The 26,269-nt window shown below is 43.2% G+C and overlaps 1 protein-coding gene across 1 annotated transcript in view; it reads right to left on the bottom strand.

Annotated features, from left to right (window-relative positions):
* Window positions 1-26,269, bottom strand: part of NDUFS2 (NADH:ubiquinone oxidoreductase core subunit S2) — a 488,454-nt gene that overhangs the window by 395,173 nt on the left and 67,012 nt on the right. The window contains exons 4-5 of the mRNA XM_044089959.1: window positions 17,401-17,521; window positions 1,144-1,256 (exon numbers count right to left, since the gene is read on the bottom strand). Coding sequence (XP_043945894.1) covers window positions 1,144-1,256; window positions 17,401-17,521 — 234 coding nt within the window. The remainder of the gene's footprint in view (window positions 1-1,143; window positions 1,257-17,400; window positions 17,522-26,269) is intronic.

The raw sequence follows: 26,269 nt of genomic DNA, 5'->3' as shown, positions 1-26,269 counted from the left end.
GCCTTGATTTACTGGGTCTGGATGCCTCCAAAGATGGGGTTATTCCTTTTATTTTTAGAAGCTTTAGAGAATGCTCTTTTTTTCTGCCCCTAAGGGAACAAACTCCCAGCCTCACTACACGCAAGTTGCTTGGTAAGTTCTATAAGGTCCAGAAGTCCAATAAGAACCATTACAAGAATTCTATGGCACATCCAGCAGTAGTTTCTAGGAGAAGAGGTCCAAATTAGTTTGTGCCCTGTGCTCTCTGAAAGGGCAAGGAAATTAGACTTGTGCACCATGTTGGGAAGAAAGTACAAACAGCTGCCACTCTGGTCTTCAATGCCATAGACTGTTAACACAAGTGACCAAGTAATCTACTGGATCAAATGAAGGGGAAGAGTGGGGAAGTGTCCAATGGCAATTGGAGGGCAGAACTATTAGAACGCGCTTACACTGAGTCAGGTGCCAAAATACACCATTAAAGTGTAGGCATGAAGATACAGATACTCTATACTTGCTGATCTGGATGCTGTAAGTCATAAGATGACATGAACCTACAACCACTGCCAGAGAATGTCAAAATACAGACACTCATTGTGCACTTACATAACAAGCAGCTTTTTTGGAATCCTTCCAGTAAATTGTTTTTGAAAATGCAGGACAGAGGCAGACTACGCAGAATGTTAGCAGATTTTTCACTCCCTCATACAAGGGTATATCAGGAACTACTGCTCTAAACATGGCCCTTACTATTCTAGAAAAGAAAAAGTTGGAACAGTGAAGGACAAAAAGGGCCAGTATAAGATAAAATACCGAGGAGACAAGGGAAAGACTGGAGGACCACATGGGCCCTCAACCACTAGAGAAAAGCCAGGACTATGTGAAGCATTCCTCCCTTACCCAAACTTTCAACCAGGTCTCAGTGTTAAAGATAACTGGGATGATAATTCAGTGCCTAAGGACCTCACTTAAAATATTCAGAAAAATATTCAATTTAGTAAAAACACAAGAAATATTCCCAAACGGTTGCAAACTGACTGCAGTAATGAAATTATCTTAAAAGTGCATTTTAAAAGCAATTCTAATCTCTTATAAACAGAATGGCAGCAAAATAAGGTACTTTATACAATAATTGAAAAAAATAAAATGCAACTTGCTTGGTACCTTTTCTCTCTCCTCGAACATCCAGAAGAAAGGGGTCATCGCACCAATATCCAAGGCATGAGTAGTGACAGCCATTATATGATTTAAGATGCGCGTGATCTCTCCAAAAAGGACTGAAACAAAAACAAATGCACTGTTATACTTGGATGCAATTCAGCATAAAATATAAAGAAAGCAAGAAATGCTCCAAGCACCGAGGAAACCCATTTCCCAAACTCTAAATTCTTCTGATATTAGCCACCAGAAAAAGAGTAGACATTTTGACAGAAAATACTCAACTTGTCCTAATATACATTAGGAACAGATGTCTATTTTCAGGGGTGACTCAGGACCAGTGTGTGGTTAAGGGAGGCAATTTGTCACACTGTATGCCTATTTTCAGGGGTGACTCAGGACCACTGTGTGGTTAAGGGAAGTAATTTGTCACACTGTTTGCAACCTTGTCCACAGAAACTAACTCCTAGCATTAACCTTTGTGCTAAACTGAGACAGCTTTTCCTACATTTCAAAGTGTTTTCTAAACTGCTGAATTGTAAAAAGGTTCAACATGAAAAAATATTCCTCAATGCTTTTCTTTCCTGTGTGGCAGTACGCAACTAATAATGATTTTTTGAAATGAGTGGGCTATGCACACATGCCCCAGCACCACATCTTACTGCAACCTGCCCATAATCACAAAAATAACCACCACCTAAAGCTACCCTTATTCAATCTGCAAGCACAGTCATTGACCTTTCTGATGCTGAGCTTTTCTGTCTCCTTCCTGTGAAAGCCAGAAAACTATCATGGTAGAATGCCATGAAAGAAACTTACCAGCCACAGAATGCCTATGTCATTTTCTTTTATAGAAATATAACAACACTATGTATGTGTATATGTGTGTGGAGGTGGGACTAGACGTGAAGAGTGGCTCCATGGCATGCAGTGCTGAAGCCTTGAAGGCCATTCATGCAGTAGGTATGATTAGTAACCCATGTACTGAAGTAGCCAACAACATGAAAATGGAAGTGAATGGCAAGTGCTGACATGGTCATCTTGCTGGGAAGGGGTGGGGGTATTGAGAGGTGTCGCATGATCGATTCCTGAAGGAAGCAGGAGAGACGGCACACCGCAACCAGGTCAAGACAGTTGCATTAACTAAACTATGTACAGCACTGCAGCCACAATGGGCAGCATACACATTACTGTGGTGGTACTGTGGAAGCTTACGGATAGCAGGCTGCTGTGCAGTGCAGTACACAGGCCAAGAGAAAAAGCTTTTCCCTCTGTGGCTGTCTGGATATCAGCCACACCCCTGCATGGTCATCACCCCAATCCAGTCAGCTAAGAATAAAGTGATATCAAGCGAACCCTGCCAACAGGCTGACATGGGATGCCAAGTAGCCCGAGTAAGGATGGGTGACCATGAGTAAGTACAAGGCTGACAGCAGGCATCCAAGGCAACAAAAAAATAAAAATACAACCAAGTGAACTTTTTTCATTATAAAATCCTGAAACCCACCCAACTTTCCCCAGACATACTGAAATAATGCCAGTCCATGGCAAAAAGGTCCAGTCCCAATGAGTTTGCTGTTGCACTGGCCCTCTGTTTGATACTCCAGAAAATGATTGACAGCTGGAACTAAATTCCACCTCAGGACAGCATATACATGTCAAATTAAAAAAGCAAGCCACAAAGCACAATTTAAATTTATTATGAACAGAGTGATTTCCAGTGCCTTCAGTTTTATACTATGTGGCTCTGACCAATTCTCTTAACAGGTAAGCCTTACAAGTTACCTGCCCCAAAAACATCTTACCTTGTGTGCAAAATAATATATAAATACTTACATATTCCAAAACTAGTTTCATGTATTAGTCCAAAACAGCATCAGCTGATGTAATGCTGACCTGAAGTACCACCTCCTCTTTCAATGCTCAGCAAATGTTGAGCTACTAATCTAGGCAATGCTCCAAAATAGCAGCACTTGGCTCTAAGACACTTTACATTTACTTTATAAATCTGTATATTTCATTATGAATTTACATGTGTATTTTATAAATTAGTACCACCACTTAATTCACGCTATGCCATTCTTTCCATGAAATGAAATGAGTAGATTTGTTAGAGGGTAATCACATTAACGGCTGATGTTCAATCACTGCTACAATGTTAATTTATTTTTATCTATCCATCTATCCTTTGTTGACCAAGGTATTCCCAATATTCCCAATAGGCTACTGACCTCTTTCTAAGGGAGACCACAGATGGTATTTATAATTATATGGGAAATTTGGTCAGGGCATTAGGGAACTTGCTCTGCTCGTCATCGTTATGAGTGGGACTCATTTTGTATGAGAACTTCCTGCTTCCACTCCAGGTGTAGAGGTGGCCCAGAGAAACACATGGAGAGAGGAGATACTGGAGTGGTGAGAGAAATGGAGGAGAAAGCAAATATCGAGCCTGTGTAATGCATGCAGGACTCTGAGGAAAGGTTACAAAGAAATCTGCTTGGACAGGAGTTAACAAATGACAGATGTACAATTACAACCCTCCAGTTCGGAGGGTTACGGGATGATTTACTTGGTGATCCAGACTGTATCCCATGGAATCTTTATATAATAAACATTTAACATGGAGATAAAAAAGAAAATTCATGTACAATTTCGAACAGAGGTGGAAAAAGACATTTGAAAAGTTTATGTAAAGAAGCACTGGACATTGCAAAAGTTTATGATAAAAGGGGTTTATGGACTGGCAGACAGGACTGTAATATTATGTTAAAAATAGAAAGTAAGAAAATGACATATACCAAGCATGAGAAATGCAGAGAGGAAAAGGGCTGTCAAAATACTGGGGACAACCCAAAACATGTTTTTTGTGAAAAATAATAAGTAACTGTGAGAAAAGAAAACGTGTTTGTGGGGAAATGGGAAAATTGCAAAAAGAAATGTGAACTGAAATGTTATAAGTGTAACAAAATTGTCACTTGTGGATGGACTGTAAAAATAAAAACAGTAAAGAAGAAAATGAACAAAGAAGAAATTTTTGAGGTAGTAGAAACAGAAAATGAGAAAAACAGAAACGACATAGGAAAAAGGCTCTAAGACAAGTGAAGACAAATTGTGAGACAGTAAAAGAAAAAAAGAATTCTATTGGCAAAAAGGTAAGAAAATTAGAAGTTATGTACTTACCATAACGTTCCATCTGAGTAGGTGGATTCATTTGTCTGCAACCTGTGGGTATGGATCCGATATCGGATCCGAACCGGCATGGTTTATCCAGCTATGGATCCGAGCTCCTAGCTCCTCCCCTCACCCATAATGCCCTGCTCTCCCCATTTGACCTCAGATCGAGTTTGCCCTGTACCAAATACCCTATAAAGGGTAACACATACTATGCAGGAAACTGACAAGGCTAGGGGGATAGGAGGGCGGGATGGTTGCAGACAAATGAATCCATCTGAGTAGGTGGATTCATTTATCTGCAACCTGTGGGTATGGATCCGATATCGGATCCGAACCGGCATGGTTTATCCAGCTATGGATCCGAGCTCCTAGCTCCTCCCCTCACCCATAATGCCCTGCTCTCCCCATTTGACCTCAGATCGAGTTTGCCCTGTACCAAATACCCTATAAAGGGTAACACATACTATGCAGGAAACTGACAAGGCTAGGGGGATAGGAGGGCGGGATGGTTGCAGACAAATGAATCCACCTACTCAGATGGAACGTTATGGTAAGTACATAACTTCTAAATCTGAAGTACGGGAATTCATTTGTCAGCAACCTGTGGGACAGAGTCCCCAGCTACCCGAGTCTTGGGCGGCCATTATGGAAGGATATTTCGGAGCACCGCAGAGTCAAAGGATGCTCTACCTCTAGACATGATATCCAGCTTGTAATGAGAAATAAAGGTATGCGGTGAAGCCCAAGTGGCTGCTGAACATATGGCATCCAAAGGAACCCTAGCCCTAAAGGCTGCTGAGGTAGAAACAGACCGTGTCGAGTGAGCGTGGACTCCCTCCGGTGCGGGCCTCCCAGAAGCTTGGTAAGCTAACAGGATACACTGGGAAATTCAGCATGACAATGAGACTTTGGAAATCGGTTTACCCAGGTTGAATTTGGCAAATGAAATGAACAATTGGTCGGATTGCCTATGACCAGCTGTCCTGTTAAGATAAAAACGAAGCTGCCTGTGAACATCCAAGGAATGCAGCCTGTATTCACCTTTGTTCTGATATTTAGGAAAGAAAACAGGGAGGTTGATGGACTGATTAATGTTTGCTTCTGAAGCTACCTTAGGAAGAAAGGAGGGATTGATCCTGAGGCACACCCGGTCCGGATGAAAGACCAAGTAGGGCGGTTTCATGGACAGGGCTTGCAGTTCAGAAACTCTCTTAGCTGAAGTAATGGCAACTAAAAATGCAGTCTTAAGAGACAAGAATTTTAGATCTACTGTGGCCGCAGGCTCAAAGGGGGGAGCGGTCAAGGCCTGAAGAACCAAAGAAAGATCCCACGGTGGAACCATCTCCTTTACGGGGGGGGGTCTAAGTAGAAAAGTGCCTTTTAAGAAGATTTTACACAACTTGGCTGCCATAAGAGGCCCAGAGTCATGACCAACATAATGAGAAATGGCTGCTAGCTGAACTTTGACCGTGGAACTACTGGCGCCATCATATAGTAAGGAAGTCTAGAACTAAAGGAAGGGGAACCGTGAAGGGATCTAGACCCTGCCGCTCTCCCAAATGGAGAAGCGCTTCCATTTGCTGCGATAAATTTTTCTGGTAGAGGGTTTATGGGCAGCTACCAGAATGGCCTTAACTGGGGACGAGATACCGGGAGTCCTGATTAGGAGTGGAACTGGAGCAGCCAAGCAGTCAGCTTCAAGTTGTCCAGGTTCGGAGTTGGTAGGTTCAATGGGTGTGATATCAGATCCGGAATGGGATCTAGAATCCAAGGAGGATTCACCGAATGAGACCTTAGGTAAGGGAACCAGATCAGTCGAGGCCAGAATGGGGCTATGAGGATCATTCTGCACCCCAACCGAGAGGCTTTCTGAAGCACCTGGAGCATTAGAGGCAGAGGGTGGTATGCGTAGAGAAGACCGGGAGGCCAAGCATGCACCAGAGCATCTCTCGGGGAATCCCCTGGAGGTGGGATTAGAGTGAAAAAACTGTCGCACTTGGTGTTTAAGGGAGAGGCAAATAGATTGCAACAAGGAGTCCCCCACCTTGCGAAGATACGTTTCGCTACTTGGGCATTGAGAGACCACTCGTACGGGGAGAGAATGGTGCGACTGAGCTTGTCCGCAAGGATGTTGGACTGACCCGGAATATGCGTTGCGATGAGAAAGTGGTTGGTGGAGATCGCCCATTCCCACACTCTCATGGCTTCTCGACATAAAGGGTAAGACCTGGTTCCCCCCTGTTTGTTGATGTACCAGACCACTGACATGTTGTCTGACTGAATCGCAATAGTTCCCAGGGGAAGAAAGGCTTGAAGTGCTTGCAACGCCAAGAGCACTGCCCTCATCTCCAGAACATTGATATGCAGGGAGGTCTCTGAGTCGTTCCATGTGCCTTGGACCGTCCGGCCCGCAAAATGCCCCCCCCACCCGAGGCGGGAGGCGTCCGTGGTCACTGTGGCGAGAGGGGGAGGTGCACAAAAGGGGCGGCCTTCGTGGAGATCCGCGGAATGGAGCCACCACAAAAGAGATCGCTTGCAAGCCTTGCTGATCGCAACGGGATGATGCAGGGGAAGAGAAAGATACGACCATTGTACTAGAAGCATCCACTGAAGTACCCGCATGTTCAATCGGGCGAGTGGGAGAAGAGAAATCGCTGCCGCCATAGACCCTAGTGCCCTTAGGACCAATTCCGCCAGAACCAAGTTGGAAAGGAGGATGACCCGCACCTGGAGTCGCAGATTCCGAACTCTGTCGGATGTGAGAAAGGCCCTTATCTCTCTCGTGTCTAACCTGGCTCCTATGAAATCTATCAACTGAGTAGGGACCGGGTTGGACTTTCGTACATTTACTGTGATGCCTAGCCGGGGGGCTAGGTGAAGAAATGAGTCTCTTGCCAAGGAAAGTAGATGCCTTGTTGGGGCGGTGAGAAGCCAGTCATCCAGGTACGGAAAGACCTGCACCCCCTGAAGCCTCAGGTAGGCCGCAACTACAGCTAACACTTTGGTGAACACCCTGGGGGCTGTGATGAGACCAAAGGGAAGGACCCTGAACTGGTAGTGACTGGCTCCCAGCCGGAAGCGAAGAAACCTCCTGGACCGCCTGTCCATTAGTATGTGGTAGTACGCGTCCTTGAGGTCTATAGAGCACATCCAGTGATTCTCTTCCAATAGGGGAAGAATGGATTGTAGAGTGACCATCCGGAACTTCTCCTTGGGAACTGCCAGGTTTAAGAGGGACAGGTCTAGAATGGGTCTTAAGTTCCCCAGTCTTCTTTGGCACTAAAAAAACCTGGAGTAGAACCCTGATCCGATCTGGTCTGGGGGGACGGGCTGGATGGCTCTTTTCTTCAGCAGACCGCCAATTTCTGCTGAAGCGGCCTCCCTCTGATCGGGTGGAACGTCGGGGAGGGAATTTATTTTTGGAAGGTGAAGAAATGGAATTCTGTATCCTCTGGATATAATGCGGAGGACACAGCGGTCTGATGTTATGGACTCCCATGCCGCTAGGTGCTCCGAAAAACGTCCCCCGACTGCCTCCAGAGTGGAGCAGTCGGGCAACCCTTCAGGGCTGCTGCGTGGGCCGCTCAGAGAAAGGTTCTCTGGACCCAAAGTTCCTGGGAGCCCCTCTGCCCCTAGGGCGGCGTCCTCCCTGTCCTCCTCTGCCACGGAAGGACTGGTTGTCCGGAGCAGGTTGGGATTGCTGCGACTTCCGGAACCACATCTTCTTCTGGCCCTTTTGGTTCCTAGAGTAGGACCTCTGGGGCACAGAGAAGCAGACTCCGACGGCAGACAGCGTCTTCCCGTCCTTCTCGCTTTGGACCAAGGTGTCGCGAACAGTTTTGCCAAAAAGGGCAGAACCGTCAAAAGGGGCGTTCGCGAATGACGCCTTGAAGGGCTCCGTGAAATCGCAATGACAGAGCCAGGCCTGACGTCTCGTGACTAGGCCTACTCCTGCAGCTCTAGCGGCTCCCTCAGTAGCATGGGAAAGCAACCGCATAGAGGTATTGGTCACGGAACGGAGAGTGGCCATACGGGTGGAGTGCAAAAGTTTGTCCTCCTCCGACATGGACTCTGGGGGGGGAATGCAGCATATTCTTTGATAAGATCGCGCTGCATCCTAATGACATGTGCCAGATAGTTGAGCGCCCTCACTGAGAAGGTCGCTGAACTATACATTCGCTTCCCCAAGCGGTCCATCATCTGAGACTCCTTGCTCGGAGGATGAACTGAGGGACTCTTTTGAGCAAGCTCCCTCTTCGTGGCTGCTGCCGTCAACATGGCATCTACCAGGGGTCCCTTACTCCAGTGGGCATGGTCCGCATGGGGGCTGAGAATCCTGTCCGGCCTCTTGGGAAATGGCTCCACGGTGTCCGGTTCCTTCCACGCCCTGGTGGTAATGAGGTCCACCAGGGGGTCGGCAGGAGGGGACACCCAAAAGGCAGATGGGCCCACTTCAAATGCCTCCAAGAACACGGACTAGTCCGAGGAAGACTTTGGGGCAGACCACCCACCTCTTATACGAAGCATTTCCATGATGTCTCCAAAGGAGACATCCTCAGGGGGTGATCTTGGGGAGCCTTCCCCTTCCTCCAAGTCCGTGTCTTCAGTTAAAGACTCGGGGGAGTCTATGTGCCTCCTCTTACATGTGTGCTTGCGAGGTGCTTCCTCGGGGGAGCTGTCAGAGGAGCCCTCGCAAGTGGTGTCTAGTTCCAAAGGAACTGCTTGGGGCATAGAAGCAGGCCGTCCCAGTGGCCGGGTGACGGAAGCCTGACCCAGAGCAGATGGAGTGCGGGACAGAGCCAAAGCAAGGGCCGGGGGTCCGGATGCCCTCAACAGAGCCCTCTCCACTACATCAAAAGCCGAAGGGGAGCCGGCCTCGACCAAAGGATCCGAAGTTCGGCTCCCCCTCGGATCCAAGGAGTGGATTGGAGCCGGCGCCGAGCCCCTCGGATCCGAGGGACCAGTGCGCTCCGACACAGACAGCGCCGAAGGCACACTGAGTCCCTCGGATCTGAAGCTCGGGCCAAGGCTCCGAGAGGTTGGATCCGAAGTACCTAGTACTATCGGTGCCGACCCACCCCCGGCTCCGAAGCTGCCCGGCTCCGAGCACTCCGAACCTGGGTAGCGGGTCGGAGAAGGAGCTATGGGCCTGAAAAAAGGGGTCGAGCTCCGGGGGGGGAGGCAGGAGCACTCCCATCTGCATCTGGGCCTGGATGAACCTTCGCATCATCCGGTCCAGATCAGCGTCAGATAAACTATAGGTCGATCTCGATGAGGCTACCGAGGTAGGCCTTGAGTACCGCCTCGATGGCTTCGAAGGAGATCGGGTCTCCTCCTCCTCAGGCCCCGGTGAAAAAGCAGGGGACTGGAGCCGAGGAGGAGGAGAGCCAGCAGCTAGAGAGGCCGGAGGAGAAGCCCGCTTAGCCGGCGGGGCCAAGACGGAGGTCTCGGCCCACTGCTTATGGTGCTTCTCCCTCCGGTCCTTCTTCCTGGCTTCCCTCTCCTCCGAACCCGTAGAGGGAGTTTGAATCCTGGGAGGAGGAGGGGGAGCAGGCACGGCAGGAACCACCGGAGCGGTAACTACCAACGGGGCGGAGGCCAAAGCCGAGCTTCGACCTCCGCTCCTTCAATGCCCTGGGGTTGAACCCTGCACAGACTGAACATCCAGAAGTGAGGTGTTCAACCCCAAGGCATCGAACGCACTGAGTGTGGCCATCAGCAGGGGATAACTTATGGCCACACTCGGAGCATTTTGAAAATATTGCCTTTGGGGCCTCAGACATCCTAATCTACTTTTTTTTTTTTTTTTTTAAATTAAAGTTAGATTTAAATTAAACTAAATTAAATTAACCACTCACACAGAAGGCCCCAAAGTAACCACAAGCACACAAGCTACGCTACCAGCGAGGGGAGGGTACTATAAAGTTAAAATTAACCAAAAAATATGTAGAGAGAGAAAACCTACAACATTCACACAAATATTAACTTTTTTTGACAGAAAATTTGCTAGGAAACACGAAGAAAAACCACTTAGCTGACAGGAGCTCAAAATCCAGCTGTCACCATGAACGCGGCAAACTAGATCTGAGATCAAATGGGGAGAGCAGGGCATTATGGGTGAGGGGAGGAGCTAGGAGCTCGGATCCACAGCTGGATAAACCATGCCGGTTCGGATCAGATATCGGATCCATACCCACAGGTTGCTGACAAATGAATTCCCCTACTTCAGATTTAATTTTAAAGGGACAAGTACAAAAGAAAAAAGGAAATGGATGAAAGAAGAAAAAAATATATATATACATATATATAGATATATCTGTATAATATATATATATATATATATATATATATATATATATATCTATGTGTGTGTGTGTGTGTGGATCTAGGACGTTTGATCGAATGCTCAAACATCCAAATCCATAACCATCGAACACGCTTTAACCGAAAAAGCGCTTTCGTTAAAGCGTCAAAAAACAAAACAAAAAAAAACACACATTTACGTTTTTGCAGGGGGGCTTTGCCCCACTGCAGCACAGCCCCCCACACCCCCCTACTTTAACATTCTCCCTCAGAGACCACATTACAGTAAGGAAAAAGGGAATTTTCCCTTATCCGCACCGTAGTACGGCCTCGGCAACAGACATACTTAAGCAAAAGTGCTTCTTCAGTGAAAAGCACTTTCACGCAAATATGGCCGCGCTTAATGGATTTGGATGTTTGATCAAATGTCCTAGATCCACATTAATACATATATATATATATATATATATATATATATATATATATACACACATACATATATATATATATATATATATACATACACACACACACACACACACACACACACACACACACACACACACACACACACACACACACACACACACACACACCCCCAATGGTGGTATAATGGTTAAGGTGTTTGACTCAAGACACAAGGTACATTGGATAGGGAAATTGGCTAGACTTAGAATGGCCCATCCAGGCAGCCAGCCTACTAAATTAGCTATGAACTTATAAGGAAAAATGAAAAAATCTTTGTAAATGTAAACAGTATAAAGAATGTATATTCTGGAGTGGTGCAACACATAATACAAATATAATTATACTAGAAAACACAAGATTTTTAACAAATGAAGAAAGACTACAAACGGAAAAACTTAGGGAAAGAAAGATAAAATAAGATTTATTTAATTCCCAGGCACTGTGTGCACAGTTTATAATAGTCCATTTGACAACTCTGATAAAGAGCCAAACATTTAATTAGTAACTGCTAAAGTATCTTTGGACAGGCAAGTTAACCGATGGGTTTTGAGTCTTAAATAATACACAGCTGCTGTAAATTATATTATGGACAGATGGGGCTTGAATTCCAGTACTACTACATAATGTGAAGTGTAGAGTGTTTAAATAATAAATTCAAACCACTAGCATAGATTATGTATGCAAGGTAATGACAGGCCTTAAGAGCTTATGTCACATGTGAGCTACTGCCTTAAGTTATGACTAAGCTGCAACACCCATTTAAGTTTTACATTGTCAGCTACAGAAAACTAATAATCACAGACTTCAAGGATTTCATTCACCACAGTCTAAGCCCAGTGCTTTCCAGTGTAAAAACTTACCAACAACTGCTAATCAATGTACTTGTGGCTACTAGAAGATCAGCTCAAAGCCATTAAGTCTAGCCAAGCTTACCCTAAAGTTACCAAAATACTGCTGACACATTAGTACCCCAAGGAATTTTACGAGTTATGCTTTAGGCTTGTACACAAAGCACTCAGACACTGACTCTGCTAGTTTGAGACACGAGTACCAAACTAGGGATAAAGTTGCAACTTTCCATCCACTGGTCCAAGTTACATTTGCATATGGTTAGGAAGGAGCTTTGCTTCACATGGATGGGAAGCATGTTCCACAGAAGGGGTAATCTTTGAGACACATACCTGCCCCTCCAACATCTGATTTATGTTGCAGACAATGTTTAGGTTCTTACAAAGGGTATTTCTGATGCTACCAGATTTGCTGATGTGCAACAAATCCAGTGTGGGATCAGAGGACACCATGTAGGCTAGGCAAAGGTCACCGCACAGCTGTCTGTAGGAAACTTGAGTACATGGGCAGGGCTTTGAGACAGTCTGCATAGTGCTCCCTATATTCTTTTTGTGGGGAACCTCAGTGGCCCCTCAAGCGGTTTCAAAGTGCCTGGTATGTATTCTATAACTCAAAGTGCCTGGTATGTATTCTATAACTGGTTTGGTAACAGCAGAGTACAGTGGAAGAATGACCTTCTTGGACCTGGATGCCATGCCCTTACTTACAAGTTGTAGTGTAAAGAATGATTTTCCCACCACAATAGTGGTTTGTCAAAGGTCCGGTTACCATCAACATACGTTTCTGGATCCCCTACTAGTGGGTCTACGTTTAGGAGAGCATTATCAGTGTGTTAATTCCTAGGGGTGGCTGTCTTTTCAAAGGGTACTACTATGCATTTTTCACACTGAGTTTTAGTCCATGGCTATAGCACAGGTTATTTGTATCAGGCCCTCATGAAGGGTGTACATCTCTTTAAGGGATTCATTGACCTTGCCTAGTGACCCGAAAATGTTGTCAACCAGAGGGTCTTGACATTTGCCTCGACTTCAGAGAAGTAGATGCCAAAAAGAAGAGAGGCTCCGCTAATAACTTGGTCCATTTGTCGAGCTGAATTCCCCTATCCTAACTTCTTGTGTCTTATCAGTGAGCCAGCTGGTTATCCATTTGCCTCGACTTCAGAGAAGTAGATGCCAAAAAGAAGAGAGGCTCCGCTAATAACTTGGTCCATTTGTCGAGCTGAATTCCCCTATCCTAACTTCTTGTGTCTTATCAGTGAGCCAGCTGGTTATCCATTGGGTGACATATAAATTTATTCCTAATTTTCTAAGTTTTTCTAGAATATTCAAGGGATGTATTGTGTTGAAAGCCTTGGCTAGGCCAAAGGAAGGTAGTGCACACCATTTTGATGTCTTACATAGCTTTACTGACCTACTCAAAAGAAGTCTACCAGGTTAGGCACAACACGTCTTTGACAAGCACAAACTGGGTAGGGTCCAGTGTTTTGAAGTTTCCTATATCGTTGTTTAATAAAGCCATGATAATTCTTTCAATGGCCTTCTATATGAGGCTAGTCAGACTTATGGGTCTGTAGATCCCCAGAACCGTAGAAGGTTCCCCTTTGTAAGGTAGAGGGATGGATAACCACTGCACTCCACCATTCATTTGGCATGAAGTCTAATTTGGACCAAACATCCAGGGAAGGAGATTTTGTATGGTGCCTCTCTAGAAAATGGAAGGACAGCCTAGAATGTACAGGATCAACTGATGGGGAATATCGGGTCCTAGGTAAAAGGTATAGGATCCTGAGCAGTGGATCTGACAGTTTCTTAGTCAGATCTGAGGATTTCTATACCTTGCCCATCTACAAGGGAGGCAACTGCTCTGAACTTGCCAACTTCAGGCCCATTGCAATTCTATCCCCCCTCTCTAAACTTCTTGAAATATGTGTACACAAACTTCACTTTGTCCTACAAACAGAATCTACTTACTTCCATGCAACACAGTTTTTGACCTAAACACGGCACCTCCACTGCTCTCATTTCCTTCATAAACACCATATCTCAAGCCAGAGACCATAACAAACTGGTCTTGTGCCTATTTATTGAACTCTCAAAGGCATATGACACCATCTCCCATCCTCTCCCCTGCGCAAACTCTCTGAAATAAACCTCTCCACTTCCACCATCTCCTGGGTTCAATAGTTACCTCAGCAACTGACTGCAGTCTGTCAAATGGCTCTCTGCTACCTCTCCAGCACTGACTGTCAAGATGGGTGTAGCCAAAGGTTCAATCCTTGGCCCATTACTGTTCAAGATCTTTACCAATCTATTATATACCTCATGTCCCCAAGTAGTCACTGGTGCAATATGCAGATGACTGTCAAGATGGGTGTAGCCAAAGGTTCAATCCTTGGCCCATTACTGTTCAAGATCTTCAAGATCTTTACCAATCTATTATATACCTCATGTCCCCAAGTAGTCACTGGTGCAATATGCAGATGACTACACAGTTATCACCATAACGGATTCCCTCTCTGGCCTAAATAAACTGACAAAGACTTCCTTCTCATCGATAAAAAACTAGCTCACTAAGAACCAGCTTATCCTAAACCTAAAAAAAAAGAAACACTGAACTCTTACTTTTCACCCCCAAAAATACATCCCATCTTAAATCCTCCTTTTCTCTCTCTTCCCTCAATAACACCCCTATCTCTGTCGAATCATACACAAACTACTTAGGGGTCATCATTGATCACTATTTTAAATTCGATCTCCATGTCCTCAGCAATATTAAGAAAACCCACCAAAAACTTGGACTCCTTTACAGGAGCAAAATAATTTTATCCAATAAAGCAAAAATCTCACTATCCCAAGCCTACCTTCTACCCACCCTATTGTATGGCTCACAAATCCTTACTAACCTTCAAACCACTCTTCTAACAAAACCTGTACAGTTACTCCCCATCCCAGTCCTAGAACAAACTTTCCTTAGACATTAGAAATACCAATCACCCTCTTAAATTCAAAAAAGCTAATAAAAAGTATCCAAACAGGATATGGATCTGCCACTGTAACTACCCTCCCCCTTAAAGGATCAACCATACTCCTCACCTCAATCTCATCTCTACTTCAATAATACTCAAATAATAGGTTACCTCTTTATGTACAGCATCTGTACTTCACATCCTTTCTGAAGTACTCAAGACTAGTCCTCTCATAGGACTGTACAGCTCGTTTTTATTATATATCTAATATGTATATACTCTCTGATTTGTCAACCATGCACTTCCATTATATATATTCACTTTATTTTTGTTGTAATTTTTGTTTGAAATTGTAAATGTGGAGCTTTTCTCCCCAGGCCTCCACTGAAAAGGGGCTTTGGCTCAGTCGGACTAACCTGGTCAACAACGGTCAAAAAAAATAAATAAATTAAAGGAGAATCGGACGACTTCTTTCTCTTTAGATCAGAGAGGGAAGAAATGCGAGACCTCCTCGAATCTGACTTAGTCATCTTCCTGGAAGGCTCAGAAGACAGAACCAAGGAAGTAGAGGCAGCAGGAGATTTTTGACACCTTGGATTTCAGCCTGGGGGCTGAGCCCCTGCAATAGCCTCTCCAAAAGAAGGCAACATACCTTTCAAGATTCATTTATTTTTTCTACTCACCAATGCACTTGGATTAAAGTACAGCAGATGGTACAGTATTCCTGAAGGTGCGATGGGTCTAGACAATAGACACAAACTGTGGGCATCTGAAAAGGGCAACTTGTGCCCACAATTCAAACACTTTTTAAAACTAGAAGGGCCCTTCTCAGCCATTCCTACGACTAAAGGAAAACAGAGAAGTTTTTTTTTAATGCAGGAAAAGAAAAGGAAATGGCGATTACCAACAATGGTAATTAAGGGTACATTATCATGTAGAGTAAAACAGAGAGAAAAATATACCAACGATGGTAATAATACAGGAAAACAGAGAGAAAAATATACCAACGATGGTAATAGAGTAAAACAGAGAAAAATATACCAACAATGGTAATAATAGAGGAAAACAGAGATAAATATACCAACGATGGTAATAATAGAGGAAAACAGAGAGAAATATACCAACGATGGTAATAATAGTGGAAAACAGAGAGAAAAATATACCAACGATGGTAATAATAGAAGTACTAACAGTACAAGGGTAAGGGAACGATAGAAAGAGACAGAGTATAAGGAAAAAAATAATTTATCTGAAGAATTAACTATGGCGATTACCAACAACGGTAATTAAGGGTACATTATCATGTAGAGTAAAAGAGAGAGAAAAATATACAGACGATGGTAATAGAGGAAAACCGAGAGAAAAATATACCAACTATGGTAATAATAGAAGTACTAACAGTACAAGGGTAAGGGAACGATAGAAAAAAAGAGAGTATAAGGAAAAAAATAACTTATCTGAAGAATTTAACTATGACGCTCAAGAGCTATGGCAACCACATCTTTTGCAAAAAGCGGCAAACAAGATATGATGTATGTTAGGGGGGTAAGGGAGAAACTGGAGAGATTTCTGATTACCATGAGCTTTAGCAACGGCGGAGTCAGATCCAAGGATTGGATCTGAACCCAACAGTTGAGGATAGAATGAAAACTGACAGCATCAGATTTTTTTTCATCTTAATGTACAGTTCCATATCATTTCTTGACTGGCTACATAAAGAACTGTAACACACCACACTATTACCCAGCTTGGTATTCACCATTCCTTAACCGACCAGTTTCAGTATTAGATCACACTTTTTTATATAATCACCATCCAAATAAAAACAACCACTGCATTTTTCTAAGACCAAATCACAGACTGAAACTAAGACACTAGGCGCAGTACAGCTAACCACCCCCTTAGTTCAGTACATCCCAAAAAGATCAGAGATATACTCCAAAAAAGTCTCCTTTCAGAATCTCAGTTCTATGATAAAATATGGGCAAAATACTGAACGACAAATTAATTTCATGATCATCAAAACGGTGATGCAACTGCACTTCTGGTACTATGTATACCCTAATTCTCTTACTTAAAGGCCTTGTAACAGACTACTACAATGCATCAGATGTGCAAAAATATCAGTTCCAAAACATCAGTCTTCCAACCACTTAAGTGTACTTTTGTAACACAGCTCTGGAAATACTGCCCCAATGTAATTATGTATATAAGCAAAAAATGTTTTTCAAATATGCCCATTTCTCCAGTAATCCTCAACTAATAAAACTACTGTTTGGCCCACTTTGAACATACAGAACATACATTTTCACCACCATGAAATTTGCTCTGCTGGCTTCAGTCATCCCCACATCTTGTTGGAAATAGGATTTGGTTAGTTACAATTTTCCAGTGAACAAATGCAAGTAATTAAATTCACAAAAGTAATATGCCACATGATTAATGGAAAACAGCCTTAACTGTTGATGTGTGCGTTTCAGATTTGGAATTCTTTAAAACTTTACCTCTGATCCACTGTGCTCTGGGTGGTGGCTGGATGTTAAGGAGCTTCTCCACCGCTAGTGCAAATGCCTGCTCGTTGCACATCATTGAGACATAGTCTAAGCGGTCAAAGTATGGGAGAGCCTGAAAAAAATAATTTCCTTTATTCCACAAAGTTACTATGTATACTACAATTTCTAGAACTGTGACATATGCTAAAGCCCTTTTACAACAGTAGCATTAATAATCTACTTTAGTAGTAGCATCAAGTGTTCATCTACTGCCCCAGAGGGCCAGGAAGCAAAAGGTAAACGTGATATTTCTGTTATAATGCTTAAACATTTTAGGTCAGTGCAAAGGGTGGGCTTCCTTCGAAGATGTGCCAACCAAGCCCAGAGCCAGAGGGCTGGTTAGGGAGAAGCAGCATTCACAAGCTCTGTTTATAAAGGGAAGGAGGGAGGGAGAAGCAGCATTCACAAGCTCTGTTTAATGGGAAGGAGGGAGAAGCAGCATTCGCAAGCTCCGTTTAAAGGGAGGAGGGAGAAGCAGCATTCACAAGCTCTGTTTATAAGGGGAAGGGAGGGAGGGAGAAGCAGCATTCACAAGCTCTGTTTATAAAGGGAAGGAGGGAGGGAGAAGCAGCATTCACAAGCTCTGTTTATAAAGGGAAGGAGGGAGGGAGAAGCAGCATTCACAAGCTCTGTTTATTGGGGAAGGAGGGAGGGAGAAGCAGCATTCACAAGCTCTGTTTATAAGGGGAAGGAGGGAGGGAGAAGCAGCATTCACAAGCTCTGTTTATTGGGGAAGGAGGGAGGGAGTAGCAGCATTCACAAGCTCTGTTTATTGGGGAAGGAGGGAGGGAGAAGCAGCATTCACAAGCTCTGTTTATTGGGGAAGGAGGGAGGGAGTAGCAGCATTCACAAGCTCTGTTTATTGGGGAAGGAGGGAGGGAGAAGCAGCATTCACAAGCTCTGTTTATTGGGGAAGGAGGGAGGGAGAAGCAGCATTCACAAGCTCTGTTTATTGGGGAAGGAGGGAGGGAGTAGCAGCATTCACAGCTCTGTTTATTGGGGAAGGAGGGAGGGAGAAGCAGCATTCACAAGCTCTGTTTACGGAGGAAGGAGGGAGGGAGAAGCAGCATTCACAAGCTCTGTTTACTGGGGAAGGAGGGAGGGAGAAGCAGCATTCACAAGCTCTGTTTATAAGGGGAAGGAGGGAGGGAGAAGCAGCATTCACAAGCTCTGTTTACTGGGGAAGGAGGGAGGGAGAAGCAGCATTCACAAGCTCTGTTTACTGGGGAAGAGTGTTGACGACACACTAGGACTTCTGCTGGAGGCCGAGGGACCTAGTCCACTATGCAGCAACAAGCATGAAGATGTACTGCCAGATGTCCACAAATATACACTCCATTAATGCTACTACATACTGGGTGTATTGGAGTTAAAAGGGTACGATATGCAAATATCCCCAACCTCAGCATCTGAAAAGCTGCGATCTGTGTAATACAGGGAAAAAGTGTGAGAGAGAGAGGGAGGGAAGGAGGGAGTGAGGAAAAGGAAAAACACTGCCAGAAGCTCCTAGCTGCAGCATCACATGGCATTACCAGCCAACAATGTATGTGCAGTCATGGAAAAGTTGCTGCACAGGGAATATCACCAAAATAAATCTTATGCGACAGTGCAGCTGAGTTAGCTTAGTGCACTGGTGGAATCTGCAGAAGTTCAGACTGCAAGTCAGAGACTGCCTTTCCTACTAGGGACTGATAACAAGAGTATAGGCAGAGAGAGAGATAAGGGTATGCTATGCGGTAAGGCCAGCTCGGGTAGAGTTTTTAGTCGAGTGTGCAACAGAAGCTGCTGTTAAGGGATAACTAATAGGGCATATAAAATACTGCACAAGAACTTTGAGAATCGATCAGTGGAGGTTAAAAAGATTGGGAAGAGATAAGGGAAAAGCAATTTACAAAGGAACATTGGAGGGTATCTGTATGGCTCCCACGTATGCCATAAACTCCAGAAGGTTTAGGATTTTTCCTTAGAACTATTTACTTAATATTTTAATACACCAAGCAGACTTCAGACAATTGTTCTTCAGGCAGACAGTAAATGTTGGAGCCATGATGGGAAAGACAGGAGTAAATGAGAACATTTTTTAGAAATTTAACAAGTTGACAGATTAAAAAAAAAAATCCCTACAGAGTACTTTGCCAGAAAAGTTGGGGGAGAAAATGGTTGCAACTAAGGAAATGAGTCTTTTGAGATGGGATGTATGGTTCTGAATAACCCAGACAAAGACCGACTTTACTCATTTTAATGCTATTTGCTATTAAAAACATGAAATTATTACATAAAGAAAATCAAAATCTGATCCAACTATAATTAAAATACTGAATCTTGTAAAAAGAGTTAAAAGGACTGGAGGGGGAACTTTAGAAAGGGAAGGAGCAAATAATGTAGAAAGAAATGGAATTTGTGGAAAAGTTCAGGGGGAGGAATAAGATTTAAGGGGAGGCAGGAAATGAGTAATTTATGTAATGTTGGCATGAATGATAACTGTTAGAAAGGAAACATACATGTACACTGCATGAAAATAAAATGTAGTGATGTGTTTTTCAGTTAACCTATGTGCACCTATTTCACTGAATAAAACAGATGCTGAAAAAAATCAAAAAAGTGTACCATACTCTCTTTAACTTAATAGGTGCCTGTGCCAACACCTGAAGATCTGAAGGGTGGTCTGTGAGACCGCCTTACAGATATTCTGAGCAGAGGCATTTTTAAATAAGGCTACTGCCATGGTGGAGTGCATTCTTATGTCCTTCCATAGTGTCATAATAAAAACAGCCATGTAGACAGTTTTTGTTAGGACTCTGGACTGCCTTGTTTACCTGTCACAAAATAAATACTTAGATCAGTCTGTGGTCTTTGTTTTTTTTAAATATAAATACCCCAATAATCTATCCCTTCTCCCTTGTTTTTAATTTTGAAATGTAGGATAAATCTAATCAGCTGAACTGGTGGAGTCTAACCAAATTCTGAGATCAATTATAAGGGGAAGGATTCATACGGAGACCAATCTAATGCAGAAGGTTAAGGCTATAAGCTAACAAGCCACTACGAAGTCCAAGGTTTGGTCCCCTCAGCTTCCATTTGTCTATTGTGCTACTCTGAGCAGGTCATTTAACCAGTGATCTGAGGCAACTGAAGGTTGGTCTAGGCTACTCTATCTCGTGGACTCATGCCTAGTAACTATTTATGAACCTTACAGACTGTACATAATTTACAAATGAAGACCTGCAGCTGAAATATTCTTCTTGTAAATTTACTCACCACCAAAATAACAGGTTTCCTGTATAAAAGGTATGATTTTACAATGCCTACTTCCAGCCTAAACTGTTTGGAGAAATGGGGTTTCATGCCAGTTGTGTAACTTTCAAAATGAAGTGTTAGTGCTTTGGGACACACAGCACTAATGGAACTACACTGGCTAAGAGCAAACTCTGTTTGGGGCAGGCACCTCTGCTGTACCTCAGTCACCTCCCACTTTAAAACTAGCTGGGGGGTTACCAGCAGCTCTTGCAAAGGGAATTAAAGGAAAATGTGGCTGCTGTGATGTAATGACGCTCTGCTTTCTTTTTCAGCAGAAAATGAACAGTAAAAGAATACTGAACCTTAAGGGTTGCCGATGCTAAATATTCAAAGGAAAGCAAGATCAGCTCTTCCACTACAATGTTAAGATCTCAGAAATGAACAGGCCTCCAACTGGGAATAAAGTAAGAAACCTTTCAAAAATAGGTTGACTGCAGAGTGAAAGGACAATGTGAGATTCATTGGGAGAGAAGAAGCAATAGCAGATAAGGGATAGAAAATTACAGAAATGTTAAGCTCTGTGGCAGAGGGATAAGGCCTCTTTACTAGCACCCAGGTATCACTTGATAGATTAGTAACTAGGGCACTGCAGCAGATGGCCTCAGGGGATAAAAGTGAGTGACCGAAGCTTACCCAGCAATGGGAAAAGCCAACAGGTAAAGTACGATTCAAGACATGCTCTCGAAGTTGGGGAGGTGCACTTGACTAGGCCAAGCAGTAGCCTCTGAGGGGCAGCATGTGTGAAAACATGCACATTAGAGGGAGAAGGCAAAGCAATTTTGTCACACCCCCTGCCAAGGGAATGAGAGAGAGATGAATTAGTGGAGGAGGACCTAATATTTATTAGCCAGCAATTTGATAATTTCATAAAGGAGAATGGAAGCACTTAAGTTGTAAAAGGCACCTTTTCTTTTAACAAATGCAACTATTGTAAGTATAACACCACAATAACATATTCATCTCCTACATACTGAAAATGTGATACAAATAACGTGGTGGATGCAGTCGAATGTTTGACCTGCCAACATTATAGGCAGGACTACCAAGAGAATTAGAAGGATTTTCAAACATTGTTACGCCATAAGAAACAATTAAAGGAAGAACACCGTACTTAGACATGCACTGAAATGTGACAATTTTAAACACTTGGTTTCATGTGACCGACTGCATTAAGCATGACATGAGGAGAGGGGATACCAAAAATCTAATGGATGCAAAAGAAGGATGAATGGCAACTTAGATTACATTCTGCAGCTTGTAATGGCCTTAAGGACCATATCCATGTTAAGTGCATTTTAAAGAAACAGATTCTTAACATATAATAATTTATGTACATGTATTTTTTAACCAAGAGTTTGATTTACATACACAATTTTTCTGTGCTCATTCATTGGTTTTTAAATGTATTTTACAGGTGTATCACTCAAGTTATCAATTGTCTACTTGTACTTAAGTGGCATGCTTAAATGTCAGAGTCTGACAAAGTCATAGGTAGACAAAGGCACTTCTCTAGTGTATTAAAGACTTTTCATGTCTGTGTATTCTTTGGTGGTTTTTATTCCTTTTTTGTAATTTACTCCACAGCCATCTTGTTCAGATATAGCTTTCGAAATAATTGTTTTGCTAATATTAGCCTGCATATAGGTTTCTTTGTCATGCTTAAATTCCTGTGATAGGAAATCTTACACAACAGTATGCTTCAGTGTACATTTCATATTGTTACATTTATGTATACTGCAATGCTGGATTCACAAACTATGCACAATACTAATGTTTCTTATGGCAAATACAACCCTACAAACAGTTCCCATCAAATCAGAACGCTTACAACCAGTAACTGAGCATAATATCCCATCTATCTCTGCATTGCAGCAAATATAACAGCATATCCCATCTCTACACAAGATGCAGTGCCACAAACTTTAGACCGATTGAAATTCTACCGTCCACATCTAAAATTCTAGAAAATGTAATTAACAATCAAATTTTAGCCCACTTAATTGCAAATGAATTATTATCCCAAGCATACCTCAACCTGGAAATATAGAAAATCTGGACAAGGCCCATGAAAAATAGGTACAAATCTATATGCTGATTAACAACATTTGCATGCATAATTATGTAACCCCGCCCACTCCAACTGAATTGTGGGATACCAACTTTCAAACACAAACTGAAGAACAGACAACCAAAATATGGCACCAGAGTCCTCCTGCAGCGATTACAATGTCCCGTTACCTAGTTATTTCACCCCATTTACCATAAACACTAATGTGCATACTGCTTTACTTCTACAATGATCATTTGGATTTTATTATTACATTTTATAGCACAATGCACAAACACTAAGACATCTGCTAAACAAAGCAATACTGTCTCACAATGAAAATAGACTTAGCATTAAAACTTCTCTGCCCTTGAAACTCACATTCATTGAAACAGCAATGAAACCCACACCACATTCAAACAAACTGCATCTGGCCAGTGGTGGATAAAGATTACCTTTGGGCTGTTTTCAAATCATAGGCCCCTTGCACACAAAACAAGAAACATACATGTGTTCTTTGATACACCTTCCTGACTTTATTAAATTATATTCCTTGTATAATACAGCACACTTGTTAGACTTGGAGCGCATTTTAAATTTGTTTGAACATTTTTTCCATAGGCAATGAAACAAAATGCATGAACCAATAATGACAAAACTGCCCAATTCAGAACATTTTCATCATAAAAGTCTACTTCCACACACGCGCGCGACCACACATGCTCCCCAAATTCAATAACTTAAAGGTCGGCAAAGCAAATTCAATAACTGTTGGCAAAACAAATCTCTCAAATTCGATAACTGTTGGCAAATACCTCTCTCGCATAGTACATATAACAATCAGGATTTGGAATCCTATTTACTAAATGTAACACCTTAGTCAATGAAATTATGGTTTCGCTTTGGTCCAACCAACAACAAAAAGAAAACAAGCCAGGTGTCGAGTGGCCATAAATGAGGCCAGGCACTGCAGCTATGCACAGTATATGAATATTGGACACATTTAAAGTAATCCTTTTTGATATAATCACAAAGACACAACAAAGGGAGGAAAACAAGCTTTAGTCTAATCTTGAAAATTTAAATAATTATCCAAATATGATGAATTTTTTTAAGCTTGGAATTTCCTTCAATCAGGTGAAGGTAGGCATACACCAAGTACACCACTGTTTAAAAAGCTTTAAAATAATTTATTTTCTGCAATAAAATGTGAATTTATTTAATCTGCTAACATACTTACCATAGTCCATGGTATTTTTCTGGTTGGCTAAATGAGTTATTTGCTTAAGCTTGTCATTGGAACAGTACTAGGCAAACAGAGGGACTGTGAAATGCCTAACCACATGCACCTTTGAGCAGACACACTTAAAAAGTCTTGACACCATTTTCAAGCACTTAAGAGTGCACAACTCTAAAATTAAGCTTGACCATATGTGATAACTCTGGTCTACCCATCCAGTCATTGAAATTAGCCTGCTGAGCAATATGCTTGGATTTGTACTCTCGCAGGCACAAGGTAGCACAAATGACTTAACGGTCGGCAAAGCAAATTCAGTAACTGTTGGAAAAGCAAATACCTCTCAAATTCAATATCTGTTGGCAAATACCGCTCTTGCAGGCACAAGCCAGGACAGCATAGTGTTCCAGCAAACACCGTCCGCACAGCTTAAGGTTCCAGTAAATAGCTCTCGTTGCAGCATAATGTTCCTGGTTGGAACCATCATTCCCTTGTGACCAGAAATGTACCCATGAGCTATTAGCTCAATTCCGACAAGCTGGCAGGCCATTTCATGGAGCTGATGTCATCACACACATGATGACATCAGCTCAAAAAGCCAGAACAAAAAAAATTGAAATAAAAATAAAACACTGGGGAATTTGTAAATTAAGGGGTGCCACTCGGGAATCATGGCACCCCATTATTTGGACCCCAAAACTCAGGAAAAAACGACTAACTCAGTATGGTTGGGAGGTATGATCCCAAGTCAGAATGTTTTTGTCATTGTTACAGTATCAATACTGCACTCTTACATTTGTAAATGTAACCCACCCACACTTAAATCAAAACAAACAAACAAAAGTTTTCAACACAGTCTTTCATGAACTACTTGTACACAGACTAACCAAACTAGCCAGAAACAAAATCATCATCCACTGGTTCAGGCACTACCTACCTGATGAGATCTCACCTTGTTAAATTGAAGGATAACCTATACACACTGCTGTCCTCCAATCTGACCAAATGATACAGTTGGATACAACCCTTACTATGCCCCATATGACCAGTGTTTGACTAGTAGAGCAAGTTCCAGGAAGTGTGTTGGGGGTATGATGGGAGTAGGCAAAAGACATCTGCTCACCCATCCTGGGGGGGGGGGGGGGGTGACAGCCTAAGCTCACTGCCACTGCAGCACTAACAGACTGGCAAAATTGATGCCAAGAGCTGTATACCTCTTGGCTGGGAGGCTGCTAATGTGCAGAAGAGTATATGCATCTCTCAAAGGCAGCAACCACTGGGTGCTCAAGGCTGCCATGAGGTTTGGGGGTTAGGGCACACACTCAGGCTTCTGTACAATGCTCCACCAGCATCCCCAATCTCATCAGCCCTGGATATAGGCTGACGCGAGTCTGAGGAGTCTACAGCATACCTAGTGAACAAGAGAAGCTGATAGCATCTGATGGTCAATCTTTGAGGGGGGGGGGGATTCCTACCCACCCCAACATGAATTCCACACACAAAGACATACTCGGAGGCTCTTATAAAAAACTTACCAAAACAACAGAGGCCTCCAAAGCAGACACCCAGAAATACACCCCCACAAAACGCAACACCTACAACACATACCTCAAGCAACAGGTGTGTCACACAATCACAGCCCCTAAGGCAAATCACTATGCCAGAGACATTAGTAATAGGTGACTCTATAGTCAGACACACCGACGTTCCACTTACCAGGCTGAATAAGGAGAGGGTAACGGTGAGCTGCCTATCGGGAGCTAGGATCCGCCACATTACACACGCACTCAGGTCACTCCAAAGCAAGTACAAGTATGATTCAGTCATTGTCCATGCGGGTGTGAATGACCTGAGACGTACCTCCCTGGACTACATGAAAAGAGACATTGAGGAGCTCTCCGATTATGTAGCCCAGACTGGTATGACCCTGACCGAGCAGCATCCTGCCTTCACCAAGAATGATGCCTCAGTACAAAGACAAAATGATCAGTTTTAACAATTGGCTTAATCACTGGTGTCATTCTAGGGGATCCAATGTCTGTCAGCCTGGGATGACATGCTGGACAAGCCACGTTGCTTCGCAAGGGATGGCTTGCACCTGTCACCACTGGGCTTCCGGATACTGGCCAAGGCTCTTGCCACCCCCATAGTGCCTTTTTAGGCAATGCTCAAAGGACAAGTCAACCTCCATAAAAACAAAAATGGAAAAAAATTAAGGGTAATGCTGCTCAACGCCAGAA

This window comes from Protopterus annectens, chromosome 12.part0 (genome assembly GCF_019279795.1).
Source record: "Protopterus annectens isolate FY-2018-M chromosome 12.part0, PAN1.0, whole genome shotgun sequence".
In the NCBI taxonomy this organism is placed as follows: Eukaryota; Metazoa; Chordata; order Ceratodontiformes; family Protopteridae; genus Protopterus; species Protopterus annectens.
Note: the sequence above shows the minus strand (reverse complement) of the source record. Positions and strands in the feature narration are given on the sequence as shown.